The sequence below is a fragment of the Pseudophryne corroboree genome, chromosome 8 (assembly GCF_028390025.1).
Source record: "Pseudophryne corroboree isolate aPseCor3 chromosome 8, aPseCor3.hap2, whole genome shotgun sequence".
NCBI lineage: Eukaryota > Metazoa > Chordata > Amphibia > Anura > Myobatrachidae > Pseudophryne > Pseudophryne corroboree.
Genome location: NC_086451.1, coordinates 459,775,381 through 459,791,865, shown reverse-complemented (window position 1 = coordinate 459,791,865; position 16,485 = coordinate 459,775,381). Strand labels below are relative to the sequence as shown.

Below are 16,485 nucleotides of genomic sequence, written 5' to 3'. Positions count from 1 at the left end.
GAGGACACTCACCCCAGACACAGTCCTTTCCCAGTCACCCATGTGTCACACCCCCAGTATAGAGGACACTCACCCCAGATACAGTCCTTTCCCAGTCACCCATGTGTCACACCCCCAGTATAGATGACACTCACCCCAGATACAGTCCTTTCCCAGCCACCCATATGTCACACCCCCATTATAGATGACACTCACCACAGATACAGTCCTTTCCCAGTCACCCATGTGTCACACCCCCAGTATATATGACACTCACCCCAGATACAGTCCTTTCCCAGTCACCCATGTGTCACACCCCCAGTATATATGATACTCACCCCAGATACAGTCCTTTCCTAGTCACCCATGTGTCACACCCCCAGTATATATGATACTCACCCCAGATACAGTCCTTTCGCAGTCACGATGTGTCACACCCCCAGTATAGAGGACACTCACCCCAGATACAGTCCTTTCCCTGTCACCCATGTGTTACACCCCCATTATAGATGACACTCACCCCAGATACAGTCCTTTCCCAGTCACCCATGTGTCACACCCCCAGTATAGAGGACGCTCACCCCAGATACAGTCCTTTCCTAGTCACCCATGTGTCACACCCCCAGTATAGAGGACACTCACCCCAGATACAGTCCTTTCCCAGTCACCCATGTGTCACACCCCCAGTATAGATGACACTCACCCCAGATACAGTCCTTTCCCAGCCACCCATATGTCACACCCCAATTATAGATGACACTCACCACAGATACAGTCCTTTACCAGTCACCCATGTGTCACACCTCCAGTATATATGACACTCACCCCAGATACAGTCCTTTCCCAGTCACCCATGTGTCACACCCCCAGTATATATGATACTCACCCCAGCTACAGTCCTTTCCTAGTCACCCATGTGTCACACCCCCAGTATATATGATACTCACCCCAGATACAGTCCTTTCCCAGTCACCATGTGTCACACCCCCAGTATAGAGGACACTCACCCCAGATACAGTCCTTTCCCTGTCACCCATGTGTTACACCCCCATTATAGACGACACTCACCCCAGATACAGTCCTTTCCCAGTCACCCATGTGTCACACCCCCAGTATAGAGGACGCTCACCCCAGATACAGTCCTTTCCTAGTCACCCATGTGTCACACCCCCAGTATATATGATACTCACCCCAGATACAGTCCTTTCCCAGTCACGATGTGTCACACCCCCAGTATAGAGGACACTCACCCCAGATACAGTCCTTTCCCAGTCACCCATGTGTCACACCCCCAGTATAGAGGACACTCACCCCAGATACAGTCCTTTCCCAGTCACCCATGTGTCACACCCCCAGTATAGAGGTTGCTCACCCCAGATACAGTCCTTTCCCAGTCACCCATGTGTCACACCCCCAGTATAGATGACACTCACCCCAGATACAGTCCTTTCCCAGTCACCCATGTGTCACACCCCCAGTATAGATGACACTCACCCCAGCCCAGATACAGTCCTTTCCCAGTCACCCATGTGTCACACCCCCAGTATAGAGGACACACCCCAGATACAGTCCTTTCCCAGTCAACCATATGTTACACCCCCAGTATAGATGACACTCACCCCAGATACAGTCCTTTCCCAGTCACCCATGTGTCACACCCCCAGTATAGAGGACACTCACCCCAGCCCAGATACAGTCCTTTCCCAGTCACCCATATGTCACACCCCCAGTATAGAGGACACTCACCCCAGACACAGTCCTTTCCCAGTCACCCATGTGTCACACCCCCAGTATAGATGACACTCACCCCCAGATACAGTCCTTTCCCAGTCACCCATGTGTCACACCCCACAGTATAGATGACACTCACCCCAGATACAGTCCTTTCCCAGTCACCTATATGTCACACCCCCAGTATAGAGGACACTCACCCCAGATACAGTCCTTTCCCAGTCACCCATGTGTCACACCCCCAGTATAGATGACACTCACCCCAGATACAGTCCTTTCCTAGTCACCCATGTGTCACACCCCCAGTATATATGATACTCACCCCAGATACAGTCCTTTCCCAGTCACGATGTGTCACACCCCCAGTATAGAGGACACTCACCCCAGACACAGTCCTTTCCCAGTCACCCATGTGTCACACCCCCAGTATAGATGACACTCACCCCCAGATACAGTCCTTTCCCAGTCACCCATGTGTCACACCCCCAGTATAGATGACACTCACCCCCAGATACAGTCCTTTCCCAGTCACCCATGTGTCACACCCCCCAGTATAGATGACACTCACCCCAGATACAGTCCTTTCCCAGTCACCTATATGTCACACCCCCAGTATAGAGGACACTCACCCCAGATACAGTCCTTTCCCAGTCACCCATGTGTCACACCCCCAGTATATATGATGCTCACCCCAGATACAGTCCTTTCTTAGTCACCCATGTGTCACACCCCCAGTATATATGATACTCACCCCAGATACAGTCCTTTCCCAGTCACGATGTGTCACACCCCCAGTATAGAGGACACTCACCCCAGATACAGTCCTTTCCCTGTCACCCATGTGTTACACCCCCATTATAGATGACACTCACCCCAGATACAGTCCTTTCCCAGTCACCCATGTGTCACACCCCCAGTATAGAGGACGCTCACCCCAGATACAGTCCTTTCCTAGTCACCCATGTGTCACACCCCCAGTATATATGATACTCACCCCAGATACAGTCCTTTCCCAGTCACGATGTGTCACACCCCCAGTATAGAGGACACTCACCCCAGATACAGTCCTTTCCCAGTCACCCATGTGTCACACCCCCAGTATAGAGGACACTCACCCCAGATACAGTCCTTTCCCAGTCACCCATGTGTCACACCCCCAGTATAGAGGTTGCTCACCCCAGATACAGTCCTTTCCCAGTCACCCATGTGTCACACCCCCAGTATAGATGACACTCACCCCAGATACAGTCCTTTCCCAGTCACCCATGTGTCACACCCCCAGTATAGATGACACTCACCCCAGCCCAGATACAGTCCTTTCCAAGTCACCCATGTGTCACACCCCCAGTATAGAGGACACACCCCAGATACAGTCCTTTCCCAGTCAACCATATGTTACACCCCCAGTATAGATGACACTCACCCCAGATACAGTCCTTTCCCAGTCACCCATGTGTCACACCCCCAGTATAGATGACACTCACCCCAGCCCAGATACAGTCCTTTCCCAGTCACCCATATGTCACACCCCCAGTATAGAGGACACTCACCCCAGACACAGTCCTTTCCCAGTCACCCATGTGTCACACCCCCAGTATAGATGACACTCACCCCCAGATACAGTCCTTTCCCAGTCACCCATGTGTCACACCCCCCAGTATAGATGACACTCACCCCAGATACAGTCCTTTCCCAGTCACCTATATGTCACACCCCCAGTATAGAGGACACTCACCCCAGATACAGTCCTTTCCCAGTCACCCATGTGTCACACCCCCAGTATAGATGACACTCACCCCAGCCCAGATACAGTCCTTTCCCAGTCACCTATATGTCACACCCCCAGTATAGAGGACACTCACCCCAGACACAGTCCTTTCCCAGTCACCCATGTGTCACACCCCCAGTATAGAGGACACTCACCCCAGATACAGTCCTTTCCCAGTCACCCATGTGTCACACCCCCAGTATAGAGGACACTCACCCCAGATACAGTCCTTTCCCAGTCACCCATGTGTCACACCCCCAGTATAGATGACACTCACCCCAGATACAGTCCTTTCCCAGTCACCCCTGTGTCACACCCCCAGTACAGAGTACACTCACCCCAGATACAGTCCTTTCCCAGTCACCCATATGTCACACCCCCAGTATAGATGACACTCACCCCAGATACAGTCCTTTCCCAGTCACCCATGTGTCACACCCCCAGTATAGAGGACTCTCACCCCAGATACAGTCCTTTCCCAGTCACCCATATGTCACGCCCCCAGTATAGAGGACACTCACCCCAGATACAGTCCTTTCCCAGTCACCCATGTGTCACACCCCCAGTATAGAGGACACTCACCCCAGACACAGTCCTTTCCCAGTCACCCATGTGTCACACCCCCAGTATAGAGGACACTCACCCCAGACACAGTCCTTTCCCAGTCACCCATGTGTCACACCCCTAGTATAGATGACACTCACCCCAGATACAGTCCTTTCCCAGCCACCCATATGTCACACCCCAATTATAGATGACACTCACCACAGATACAGTCCTTTACCAGTCACCCATGTGTCACACCTCCAGTATATATGACACTCACCCCAGATACAGTCCTTTCCCAGTCACCCATGTGTCACACCCCCAGTATATATGATACTCACCCCAGCTACAGTCCTTTCCTAGTCACCCATGTGTCACACCCCCAGTATATATGATACTCACCCCAGATACAGTCCTTTCCCAGTCACCATGTGTCACACCCCCAGTATAGAGGACACTCACCCCAGATACAGTCCTTTCCCTGTCACCCATGTGTTACACCCCCATTATAGACGACACTCACCCCAGATACAGTCCTTTCCCAGTCACCCATGTGTCACACCCCCAGTATAGAGGACGCTCACCCCAGATACAGTCCTTTCCTAGTCACCCATGTGTCACACCCCCAGTATATATGATACTCACCCCAGATACAGTCCTTTCCCAGTCACGATGTGTCACACCCCCAGTATAGAGGACACTCACCCCAGATACAGTCCTTTCCCAGTCACCCATGTGTCACACCCCCAGTATAGAGGACACTCACCCCAGATACAGTCCTTTCCCAGTCACCCATGTGTCACACCCCCAGTATAGAGGTTGCTCACCCCAGATACAGTCCTTTCCCAGTCACCCATGTGTCACACCCCCAGTATAGATGACACTCACCCCAGATACAGTCCTTTCCCAGTCACCCATGTGTCACACCCCCAGTATAGATGACACTCACCCCAGCCCAGATACAGTCCTTTCCCAGTCACCCATGTGTCACACCCCCAGTATAGAGGACACACCCCAGATACAGTCCTTTCCCAGTCAACCATATGTTACACCCCCAGTATAGATGACACTCACCCCAGATACAGTCCTTTCCCAGTCACCCATGTGTCACACCCCCAGTATAGAGGACACTCACCCCAGCCCAGATACAGTCCTTTCCCAGTCACCCATATGTCACACCCCCAGTATAGAGGACACTCACCCCAGACACAGTCCTTTCCCAGTCACCCATGTGTCACACCCCCAGTATAGATGACACTCACCCCCAGATACAGTCCTTTCCCAGTCACCCATGTGTCACACCCCACAGTATAGATGACACTCACCCCAGATACAGTCCTTTCCCAGTCACCTATATGTCACACCCCCAGTATAGAGGACACTCACCCCAGATACAGTCCTTTCCCAGTCACCCATGTGTCACACCCCCAGTATAGATGACACTCACCCCAGATACAGTCCTTTCCTAGTCACCCATGTGTCACACCCCCAGTATATATGATACTCACCCCAGATACAGTCCTTTCCCAGTCACGATGTGTCACACCCCCAGTATAGAGGACACTCACCCCAGACACAGTCCTTTCCCAGTCACCCATGTGTCACACCCCCAGTATAGATGACACTCACCCCCAGATACAGTCCTTTCCCAGTCACCCATGTGTCACACCCCCAGTATAGATGACACTCACCCCCAGATACAGTCCTTTCCCAGTCACCCATGTGTCACACCCCCCAGTATAGATGACACTCACCCCAGATACAGTCCTTTCCCAGTCACCTATATGTCACACCCCCAGTATAGAGGACACTCACCCCAGATACAGTCCTTTCCCAGTCACCCATGTGTCACACCCCCAGTATATATGATGCTCACCCCAGATACAGTCCTTTCTTAGTCACCCATGTGTCACACCCCCAGTATATATGATACTCACCCCAGATACAGTCCTTTCCCAGTCACGATGTGTCACACCCCCAGTATAGAGGACACTCACCCCAGATACAGTCCTTTCCCTGTCACCCATGTGTTACACCCCCATTATAGATGACACTCACCCCAGATACAGTCCTTTCCCAGTCACCCATGTGTCACACCCCCAGTATAGAGGACGCTCACCCCAGATACAGTCCTTTCCTAGTCACCCATGTGTCACACCCCCAGTATATATGATACTCACCCCAGATACAGTCCTTTCCCAGTCACGATGTGTCACACCCCCAGTATAGAGGACACTCACCCCAGATACAGTCCTTTCCCAGTCACCCATGTGTCACACCCCCAGTATAGAGGACACTCACCCCAGATACAGTCCTTTCCCAGTCACCCATGTGTCACACCCCCAGTATAGAGGTTGCTCACCCCAGATACAGTCCTTTCCCAGTCACCCATGTGTCACACCCCCAGTATAGATGACACTCACCCCAGATACAGTCCTTTCCCAGTCACCCATGTGTCACACCCCCAGTATAGATGACACTCACCCCAGCCCAGATACAGTCCTTTCCAAGTCACCCATGTGTCACACCCCCAGTATAGAGGACACACCCCAGATACAGTCCTTTCCCAGTCAACCATATGTTACACCCCCAGTATAGATGACACTCACCCCAGATACAGTCCTTTCCCAGTCACCCATGTGTCACACCCCCAGTATAGATGACACTCACCCCAGCCCAGATACAGTCCTTTCCCAGTCACCCATATGTCACACCCCCAGTATAGAGGACACTCACCCCAGACACAGTCCTTTCCCAGTCACCCATGTGTCACACCCCCAGTATAGATGACACTCACCCCCAGATACAGTCCTTTCCCAGTCACCCATGTGTCACACCCCCCAGTATAGATGACACTCACCCCAGATACAGTCCTTTCCCAGTCACCTATATGTCACACCCCCAGTATAGAGGACACTCACCCCAGATACAGTCCTTTCCCAGTCACCCATGTGTCACACCCCCAGTATAGATGACACTCACCCCAGCCCAGATACAGTCCTTTCCCAGTCACCTATATGTCACACCCCCAGTATAGAGGACACTCACCCCAGACACAGTCCTTTCCCAGTCACCCATGTGTCACACCCCCAGTATAGAGGACACTCACCCCAGATACAGTCCTTTCCCAGTCACCCATGTGTCACACCCCCAGTATAGAGGACACTCACCCCAGATACAGTCCTTTCCCAGTCACCCATGTGTCACACCCCCAGTATAGATGACACTCACCCCAGATACAGTCCTTTCCCAGTCACCCCTGTGTCACACCCCCAGTACAGAGTACACTCACCCCAGATACAGTCCTTTCCCAGTCACCCATATGTCACACCCCCAGTATAGATGACACTCACCCCAGATACAGTCCTTTCCCAGTCACCCATGTGTCACACCCCCAGTATAGAGGACTCTCACCCCAGATACAGTCCTTTCCCAGTCACCCATATGTCACGCCCCCAGTATAGAGGACACTCACCCCAGATACAGTCCTTTCCCAGTCACCCATGTGTCACACCCCCAGTATAGAGGACACTCACCCCAGACACAGTCCTTTCCCAGTCACCCATGTGTCACACCCCCAGTATAGAGGACACTCACCCCAGATACAGTCCTTTCCCAGTCACCCATGTGTCACACCCCTAGTATAGATGACACTCACCCCAGATACAGTCCTTTCCCAGCCACCCATATGTCACACCCCCATTATAGATGACAGTCACCACAGATACAGTCCTTTCCCAGTCACCCATGTGTCACACCCCCAGTATATATGACACTCACCCCAGATACAGTCCTTTCCCAGTCACCCATGTGTCACACCCCCAGTATATATGATACTCACCCCAGATACAGTCCTTTCCTAGTCACCCATGTGTCACACCCCCAGTATATATGATACTCACCCCAGATACAGTCCTTTCCCAGTCACGATGTGTCACACCCCCAGTATAGAGGACACTCACCCCAGATACAGTCCTTTCCCTGTCACCCATGTGTTACACCCCCATTATAGATGACACTCACCCCAGATACAGTCCTTTCCCAGTCACCCATGTGTCACACCCCCAGTATAGAGGACACTCACCCCAGATACAGTCCTTTCCCAATCACCCATGTGTCACCCCCCCCAGTATAGAGGACACTCACCCCAGATACAGTCCTTTCCCAGTCACCCATATGTCACACCCCCAGTATAGAGGACGCTCACCCCAGATACAGTCCTTTCCCAGTCACCCATGTGTCACACCCCCAGTATAGATGACACTCACCCCAGATACAGTCCTTTCCCAGTCACCCATGTGTCACACCCCCAGTATAGATGACACTCACCCCAGCCCAGATACAGTCCTTTCCCAGTCACCTATGTGTCACACCCCCAGTATAGAGGACACTCACCCCAGATACAGTCCTTTCCCAGTCACCCATATGTTACACCCCCAGTATAGATGACACTCACCCCAGATACAGTCCTTTCCCAGTCACCCATGTGTCACACCCCCAGTATAGATGACACTCACCCCAGCCCAGATACAGTCCTTTCCCAGTCACCCATGTGTCACACCCCCAGTATAGATGACACTCACCCCAGCCCAGATACAGTCCTTTCCCAGTCACCCATATTTCACACCCCCAGTATAGAGGACACTCACCCCAGACACAGTCCTTTCCCAGTCACCCATGTGTCACACCCCCAGTATATATGATACTCACCCCAGATACAGTCCTTTCCCAGTCACCCATGTGTCACACCCCCCAGTATAGAGGACACTCACCCCAGATACAGTCCTTTCCCAGTCACCCATGTGTCACACCCCCAGTATATATGATACTCACCCCAGATACAGTCCTTTCCCAGTCACCCATGTGTCACACCCCCCAGTATAGAGGACACTCACCCCAGATACAGTCCTTTCCCAGTCACCCATGTGTCACACCCCCAGTATATATGATACTCACCCCAGATACAGTCCTTTCCCAGTCACCCATGTGTCACACACCCCAGTATAGAGGACACTCACCCCAGATACAGTCCTTTCCCAGTCACCCATGTGTCACACCCCCAGTATAGAGGACACTCACCCCAGATACAGTCCTTTCCCAGTCACCCATGTGTCACACCCCCAGTATAGAGGACACTAACCCCATATACAGTCCTTTCCCAGTCACCCATATGTCACATCCCCAGTATATATGATACTCACCCCAGATACAGTCCTTTCCCAGTCACCCATGTGTCACACCCCCAGTATATATGATACTCACCCCAGATACAGTCCTTTCCCAGTCACCCATGTGTCACACCCCCAGTATAGATGACACTCACCCCAGATACAGTCCTTTCCCAGTCACCCATATGTCACACCCCCAGTATAGAGGACACTCACCACAGATACAGTCCTTTCCCAGTCACCCATATGTCACACCCCCAGTATAGAGGACACTCACCCCAGATACAGTCCTTTCCCACTCACCCATATGTCACACCCCCAGTATAGATGACACTCACCCCAGATACAGTCCTTTCCCAGTCACCAATATGTCACACCCCCAGTATAGAGGACACTCACCCCAGATACAGTCCTTTCCCAGTCACCCATGTGTCACACCCCAGTATAGATGACACTCACCCCAGATACAGTCCTTTCCCACTCACCCATATGTCACACCCCCAGTATAGAGGACACTCACCCCAGATACAGTCCTTTCCCAGTCACCCATATGTCACCCCCCCAGTATAGAGGACACTCACCCCAGATACAGTCCTTTCCCAGTCACCCATGTGTCACACCCCCAGTATAGAGGACACTCACCCCACTTCACGCTGAGCGTCTTCTCCAGGCTGCTGTGATCCACATGACAGGAGTAACGCTCCTCCTCCCCGGCCGGCACTTCAATGGTGACTCTTATTTGATAGGTGCCGTCAGGATGGGGGAGGATCCGGCTGGCCTCATCAGACAGAACCTCGTCCTGCTCGTCCCTCATCCACTTCACATCCACAGCTCGGGGGTGAAACCCGTACACCTGACAGCGGAGCTTTGTGACCTCGCCTGACCGGTGACCTGTGATCTTCACCTCTGGGACAACTGAGGGAGAGAGAGAGGAAACTGTCACTATATGCACCAGCACACCCGTGGTTGCCAGGGTCCACTGGGATCTGTACTGCACCAGAAAAAAAACACTAATATGTATATTGTAAACAAACAATTCTCATTTCCAACATCAGGTTATGAAGGAAAGTGCACTGTCGGGGCTATTACCCATCCTCATAGAGGGATCGGCCCTGTGATGGGGTTACTGCGGGTACACTCGTACTGGACCCACAGGTCCAGAGGGGCCCCAAGGTTAATTTACAATGACCGACCGTGCCGTCCGTCCGGCGCAACTATGCAATAAAAACTGATCAAGACAGCCAGGCTCCCCGGCTGCCCCCCTCCCGGTTTCCCCTGTCACCTGGTCAGTCACGTCCTGCATATAGTAATGAATGACGTTGCATTATTATACACGGGGCTGGCCCTTCTGCTCATTCCACTTCCTGTCTCCCTGTAGCATTAGTCACCTAGGAGGACTCGGTAGCAGGATAATACAAACTGGGCAGGAACAATCTTGCGGCACAGCCTAGCGGCAAGTACAGCTGCAGCAGCACCTACCACCACTCTCCGCTACAAAGCAGCTGGTGCAACGATTGTTGTGTTCTCTCTATGGACACTCCGTCACGCACCCCCCTGCAGTCAGCAATGCTCCAGATACCTGTGCTACCTACCAGCGCCTTATTGAGTCACTCTCAGCCCATCTAGCTGCTGTCCGTGCTGCACACGGCGGTTTCTCTGGCTATTAGCTGGTGGTCATAACAATGTGACTCCACCGTGTAATTCATAATGACATTGGCTGTATGTTTGGGGTCGCTGTCCTGCTACAGAATACATTTGGAGCCAACATCTATATATTGCACCAACATCTTCCACAAAGGGAAGGGGGGTTGTAGGTGCCCTGATGTAACTCTATCTAGTAGGGGGAGGATACAAAATATTCAGATAACCGGTATGTTACAGTTCATCAATAACACATCTATGACATGGGACTTGTTATGACAAAAAGATATTGGTTATCCGGTGGTGCTCCCTAAGATTTCTGGTAAGCAATATACTGCTTGAGGAAAGAAAAGGGGAACTCTCTTTGTTGGGGCACAATTTATGAGGTTATTATTTAAAACATAGCTTTCATTAATACACTAGGCGCTTCATCGCGCCCTACGGGTGCTCTTCACACCGTCGAAAGGGGCTACGCCCCCTTAACCCCTGCACGCCTTGCTGGGGTTCAATATTTGTATGAGTATTACCTGCATTCCTAGGTTTGTTTGTGGTTAAATATTGCACGACGAAAGGGCTTCAGATGGTGAAGGGGGTGTAGGCCCTTGCGACGGCGTTAACGGTGCCTGCAGGGCACGATGTACAGAATGTAGCGGGTGCGGGGGTGCGGATGAGGCAGGGAGTATGTAGATGCTGCGGTTGGAGGGGGGGGGGGGGGGGGCGGTGGATGCAGGTGGGGGGGGTGCAGGACCTATAACTATGTGATTGTTTGTGTAACAATATATAGGATACGGATAAGGATGCATGTGGTATAGACATACCGGCATGAAGAGATATATGGTGTCATTAGACACAGAGGGGAGTGCTGGTACAATGCGGAACAGAGGCAGCTGTGTCCTCTCTCTACACCGTCTGATCCTTCAGGTGTAGCAACGCGGACATGTTGCGCACGCAATGTCTCCACGCGGCCACAGGTGCACCAGTCCCCTCTGCATGCGCTATGTGCGCGCCCCCCTCAGGTGCAGTAGGAGGAGGGTGCGCAGGCTGGAGCTGCTCCCAGGGCCAATGGCCATGGGCAGCGCGATCATCTGCTTGGTGCTGGGCTTGCGCCCTGCGCTTGCTGAGTGAGGGATAGGGAGGAGGCGGCAGAGCGGAGCATCACCAATATACCGGTAACTACGGTGAGCACCGCAGGGGGTTACGGCTCCTGTCCTCCTGATGAGGATTTGTCAGGGAGGTATCAAGGAGCCGGTGGTATGGACCCTGTATGGGACGCAGGGGGGGTAGGGAGGGGACACAGAGACGGTGGGCCATAGGGAGGGGATACAGAGACGCAGGGAGGTAGAAAGGGGATTGAGAGACGCAGAGCGGTAGGGAGGGGATAGAGAGGCGTGGCGGTAAGGAGGGGATACAGAGACACGGGGCGGTAAGGAGGGGATACAGAGACGCAGGGCAGTAGGGAGGGGATAGAGAGAGGCGTGGCGGTAAGGAGGGGATACAGAGATGCAGGGCAGTAGGGAGGGGATACAGAGACGCTAGGCGGTAGGGAGGGGATACAGAGACGCGGGGCGGTAGGAAGGGGATACAGAGACGCGTTAGGGATGGGATACAGAGACGCTAGGCGGTAGGGAGGGGATAGAGAGAGGCGGGGCGGTAGGGAGGGGATACAGAGATGCTAGGTGGTAGGGAGGGGGAAGAGAGACGCGGAGCGGTAGGGAGGGGATACAGAGACGCCGGGTGGTAGGGAGGGGATACAGAGACGCGGGGCGGTAGGGAGGGGATAGAGAGAGGCGGGGCGGTAGGGAGGGGATAGAGAGAGGCGGGGTGGTAGGGAGGCGATACAGAGATGCAGGACGGTAGGGAGGGGATAGACAGATGCGGGCGGTAGGGAGGGGACAGAGACGCGGGCGGTAGGGAGGGGACAGAGAGACGCGGTAGGTAGGGGACAGAGAGACGCGGGGTGGTAGGGAGGGGATAGAGAGACGCAGGGCGGAAGGGAGGGGATACAGAGACGCAGGGCGGAAGGGAGGAAGGGAGGGGATACAGAGACGCAGGGCGGTAGGGAGGGGATAGAGAGACGCGGGGTGGTAGGGAGGGGATACAGAGACGCAGGGCGGTAGGGAGGGGATAGAGAGATGCAGGGCGGTAGGGTGGGGATACAGAGGTGTAGGGAGGAGGGGATACAGAGACATGGGGCGGTAGGGAGGGGATACAGAGACATGGGGCGGTAGGGAGGGGATACAGAGACGCGGGGCGGTAGGGAGGGGAAAGAGAAACGCAGGGCGGTAGGGAGGGGAAAGAGAGACGCGGGGCGTTAGGGAGGAGATAGAGAGACGCGGGTGGTAGGGTGGGGATACAGAGGCGTAGGAGGAGGGGATACAGAGACATGGGGCGGTAGGGAGGGGATACAGAGACATGGGGCGGTAGGGAGGGGATACAGAGACGCAGGGCGGTAGGGAGGGGAAAGAGAGACGCGGGGCGGTAGGGAGGGGGAAGAGAGATGTGGGGCATTAGGAAGGGGATAGAGAGACGTGGGGTGGTAGGGAGGGGATAGAGAGACGCGGGGCGGTAGGGAGGGAAAAGAGAGACGCGGGGCGGTAGGGAGGGGAAAGAGAGACGCGGGGCGGTAGGGAGGGGAAAGAGAGACGCGGGGCGGTAGGGAGGGGAAAGAGAGACGCGGGGTAGTAGGGTGGGGATACAGAGGCGTAGGAGGAGGGGATACAGAGACATGGGGCGGTAGGGAGGGGATACAGAGACATGGGGCGGTAGGGAGGGGAAAGAGAGACGCGGGGCGGTAGGGAGTGGATAGAGGGACGTGGGGCGGTAGGGAGGGGACAGAGACGCGGGGCATAGGGAGGAGGGGAAACAGACGTAGGGCGGTAGGAAGTGGATACTGAGACGTGGGGTGGTAGGGAGGGGAAAGAGACGCGGGGCGGTAGGGAGGGGATAGAGAGGTGGGGCGGTAGGGAGGGGACAGAGAGTCACGGGGCGGTAGGGAGGGGACAGAGAGGTGGGGCGGTAGGGAGGGGACAGAGAGACGCGGGGCGATAGGGAGGGGACAGAGACACGGGGCGGTAGGGAGGGGACAGAGAGATGTGGGGCGGTAGGGAGGGGACAGAGAGACGCGGGGCGGTAGGGAGGGGACAGAGAGGTGGGGCGGTAGGGAGGGGACAGTGAGAGGTGGGGCGGTAGGGAGGGGACAGAGAGGTGGGGCGGTAGGGAGGGGACAGAGAGATGTGGGGCGGTAAGGAGGGGACAGAGACACGCGGGCGGTAGGGAGGGGACAGAGAGAGGTGGGGCGGTAGGGAGGGGACAGAGACACGGGGCGGTAGGGAGGGGACAGAGAGATGTGGGGCGGTAGGGAGGGGATAGAGACACGCGGGGCGGTAGGGAGGGGACATAGAGAGGTGGGGCGGTAGGGAGGGGACAGAGAGATGCGGGGCGGTAGGGAGGGGACAGAGACACGGGGCGGTAGGGAGGGGACAGAGAGATGTGGGGCGGTAGGGAGGGGATAGAGAGACGCGGGGCGGTAGGGAGGGGACAGAGAGAGGTGGGGCGGTAGGGAGGGGACAGAGAGACGTGGGGCGGTAGGGAGGGGACAGAGACACGCGGGGCGGTAGGGAGGGGACAGAGACACGGGGCGGTAGGGAGGGGACAGAGAGGTGGGGCGGTAGGGAGGGGACAGAGAGACGTGGGGCGGTAGGGAGGGGACAGAGAGGTAAGGCGGTAGGGAGGGGACAGAGAGAGGTGGGGCGGTAGGGAGGGGACAGACACATGGGGCGGTAGGGAGGGGACAGAGCGATGTGGGGCGGTAGGGAGGGGATAGAGAGACGCGGGGCGGTAGGGAGGGGACAGAGAGGTGGGGCGGTAGGGAGGGGACAGAGAGAGGTGGGGCGGTAGGGAGGGGACAGAGGTGGGGCGGTAGGGAGGGGACAGAGAGATGTGGGGCGGTAAGGAGGGGACAGAGACACGCGGGCGGTAGGGAGGGGACAGAGAGAGGTGGGGCGGTAGGGAGGGGACAGAGACACGGGGCGGTAGGGAGGGGACAGAGAGATGTGGGGCGGTAGGGAGGGGACAGAGACACGCGGGGCGGTAGGGAGGGGACAGATACACGGGGCGGTAGGGAGGGGACAGAGAGGTGGGGCGGTAGGGAGGGGACAGAGAGACGTGGGGCGGTAGGGAGGGGACAGAGAGGTGGGGCGGTAGGGAGGGGACAGAGCGATGTGGGGCGGTAGGGAGGGGATAGAGAGACGCGGGCGGTAGGGAGGGGACAGAGAGGTGGGGCGGTAGGGAAGGGACAGAGAGAGGTGGGGCGGTAGGGAGGGGACAGAGAGGTGGGGCGGTAGGGAGGGGACAGAGAGATGTGGGGCGGTAAGGAGGGGACAGAGACACGCGGGCGGTAGGGAGGGGACAGAGAGAGGTGGGGCGGTAGGGAGGGGACAGAGACACGGGGCGGTAGGGAGGGGACAGAGAGATGTGGGGCGGTAGGGAGGGGACAGAGCGATGTGGGGCGGTAGGGAGGGGATAGAGACACGCGGGGTGGTAGGGAGGGTCCCCAGTGAGGAAGCTGATGAAGATAGGGGGGAAGTAGTGGAGGGGGTGGACTTGTGTAAAGTGGCGACCAGACATAGATACAGTGGCTAGGATGGTTGGAGGGACTCACCGTTGGGGCTGTGGGTGGCTGCTGCAGGCTGTGAAATAGTCCAGTATCCAGAGGCGTCACCAGGTGTGGGAGAGCAGTCTGTACTATGACATTTCCTCCCCCCCCCCCCCCCCGCACGTCGAAATGGGGGCGTGGCCTAAAGTAAAAGGGGCGTGGCCTCGCGGGTATGTTCTCTCTCGCTCTGGAGTGTGTGTGCCGGCTGTGTGACAGGAGGCGAGTGCTGCAGGAGATGACGTCACTGCAGCACTCGGCTCCTGTCACAGCAGGAGAGCGGACAGCTGGATGTGTGCGGAGGAGGCGGCGGGTCTGTGTACGCGCCACCCTCCTAATGTCTATGCCTGTGGCAGCAGCTGTTGTTGTTCGCCGGCGCCGTGGCCGGGGAGTCAGAATTGCTGGGGGGGGGGGGGAAGGGGTGTGAGATGGATAGGCAGCAGGAGCAGAGACTTGCTGCACATGTGGTGGGCGGGCTCTGTGACTCCGCCCACCACTGTGACTCCACCCAGCGTTACGGCCAGGCACAGAATCACAGACTTGGGCTAATATATAGGAGATTTTTAAGAAATAATGAGCTCACAAACAACAATTGTGACACTAATAAGTATAACTCTTCAAAATACCAGGTGGGTGGTACATTAATCAAATCAATATCCAAGAAATCCAAGAAGATACTAGAGGGCTCAATATGAGTGCAGCCCATAGTATATTTCCAAATAGCCGTAGGATGTAGTGATCCCTTTAATGCGTGAAAAAATCACTCTGGGATTATGCAGGTATATAACAAACAGTCTGTCAGCCACATTTTAATCATCCATTCCAATTCAAGATAGAATAGAATTTAAGTATGACGGAAGCGTGTATATGGTGCAAACAAGCTTCTGCTTTTGACCGTCTTATCGTTTTGACATTGGACGGCCAATGAGAGTGCTTGTAGTGTTTGTACCTATGTGCACTTAGGTAGCCTACATCTGCTGTTGACTTTAATTCTTATACCC

At 55.1% G+C, this 16,485-nt stretch overlaps 1 protein-coding gene across 1 annotated transcript in view; it reads right to left on the bottom strand.

The window, feature by feature from the left end:
* LOC134949965 (class I histocompatibility antigen, Gogo-B*0102 alpha chain-like) overlaps positions 1-16,485 on the bottom strand; it is a 288,485-nt gene that overhangs the window by 158,237 nt on the left and 113,763 nt on the right. The window contains exon 4 of the mRNA XM_063938645.1: positions 9,835-10,107. Coding sequence (XP_063794715.1) covers positions 9,835-10,107 — 273 coding nt within the window. The remainder of the gene's footprint in view (positions 1-9,834; positions 10,108-16,485) is intronic.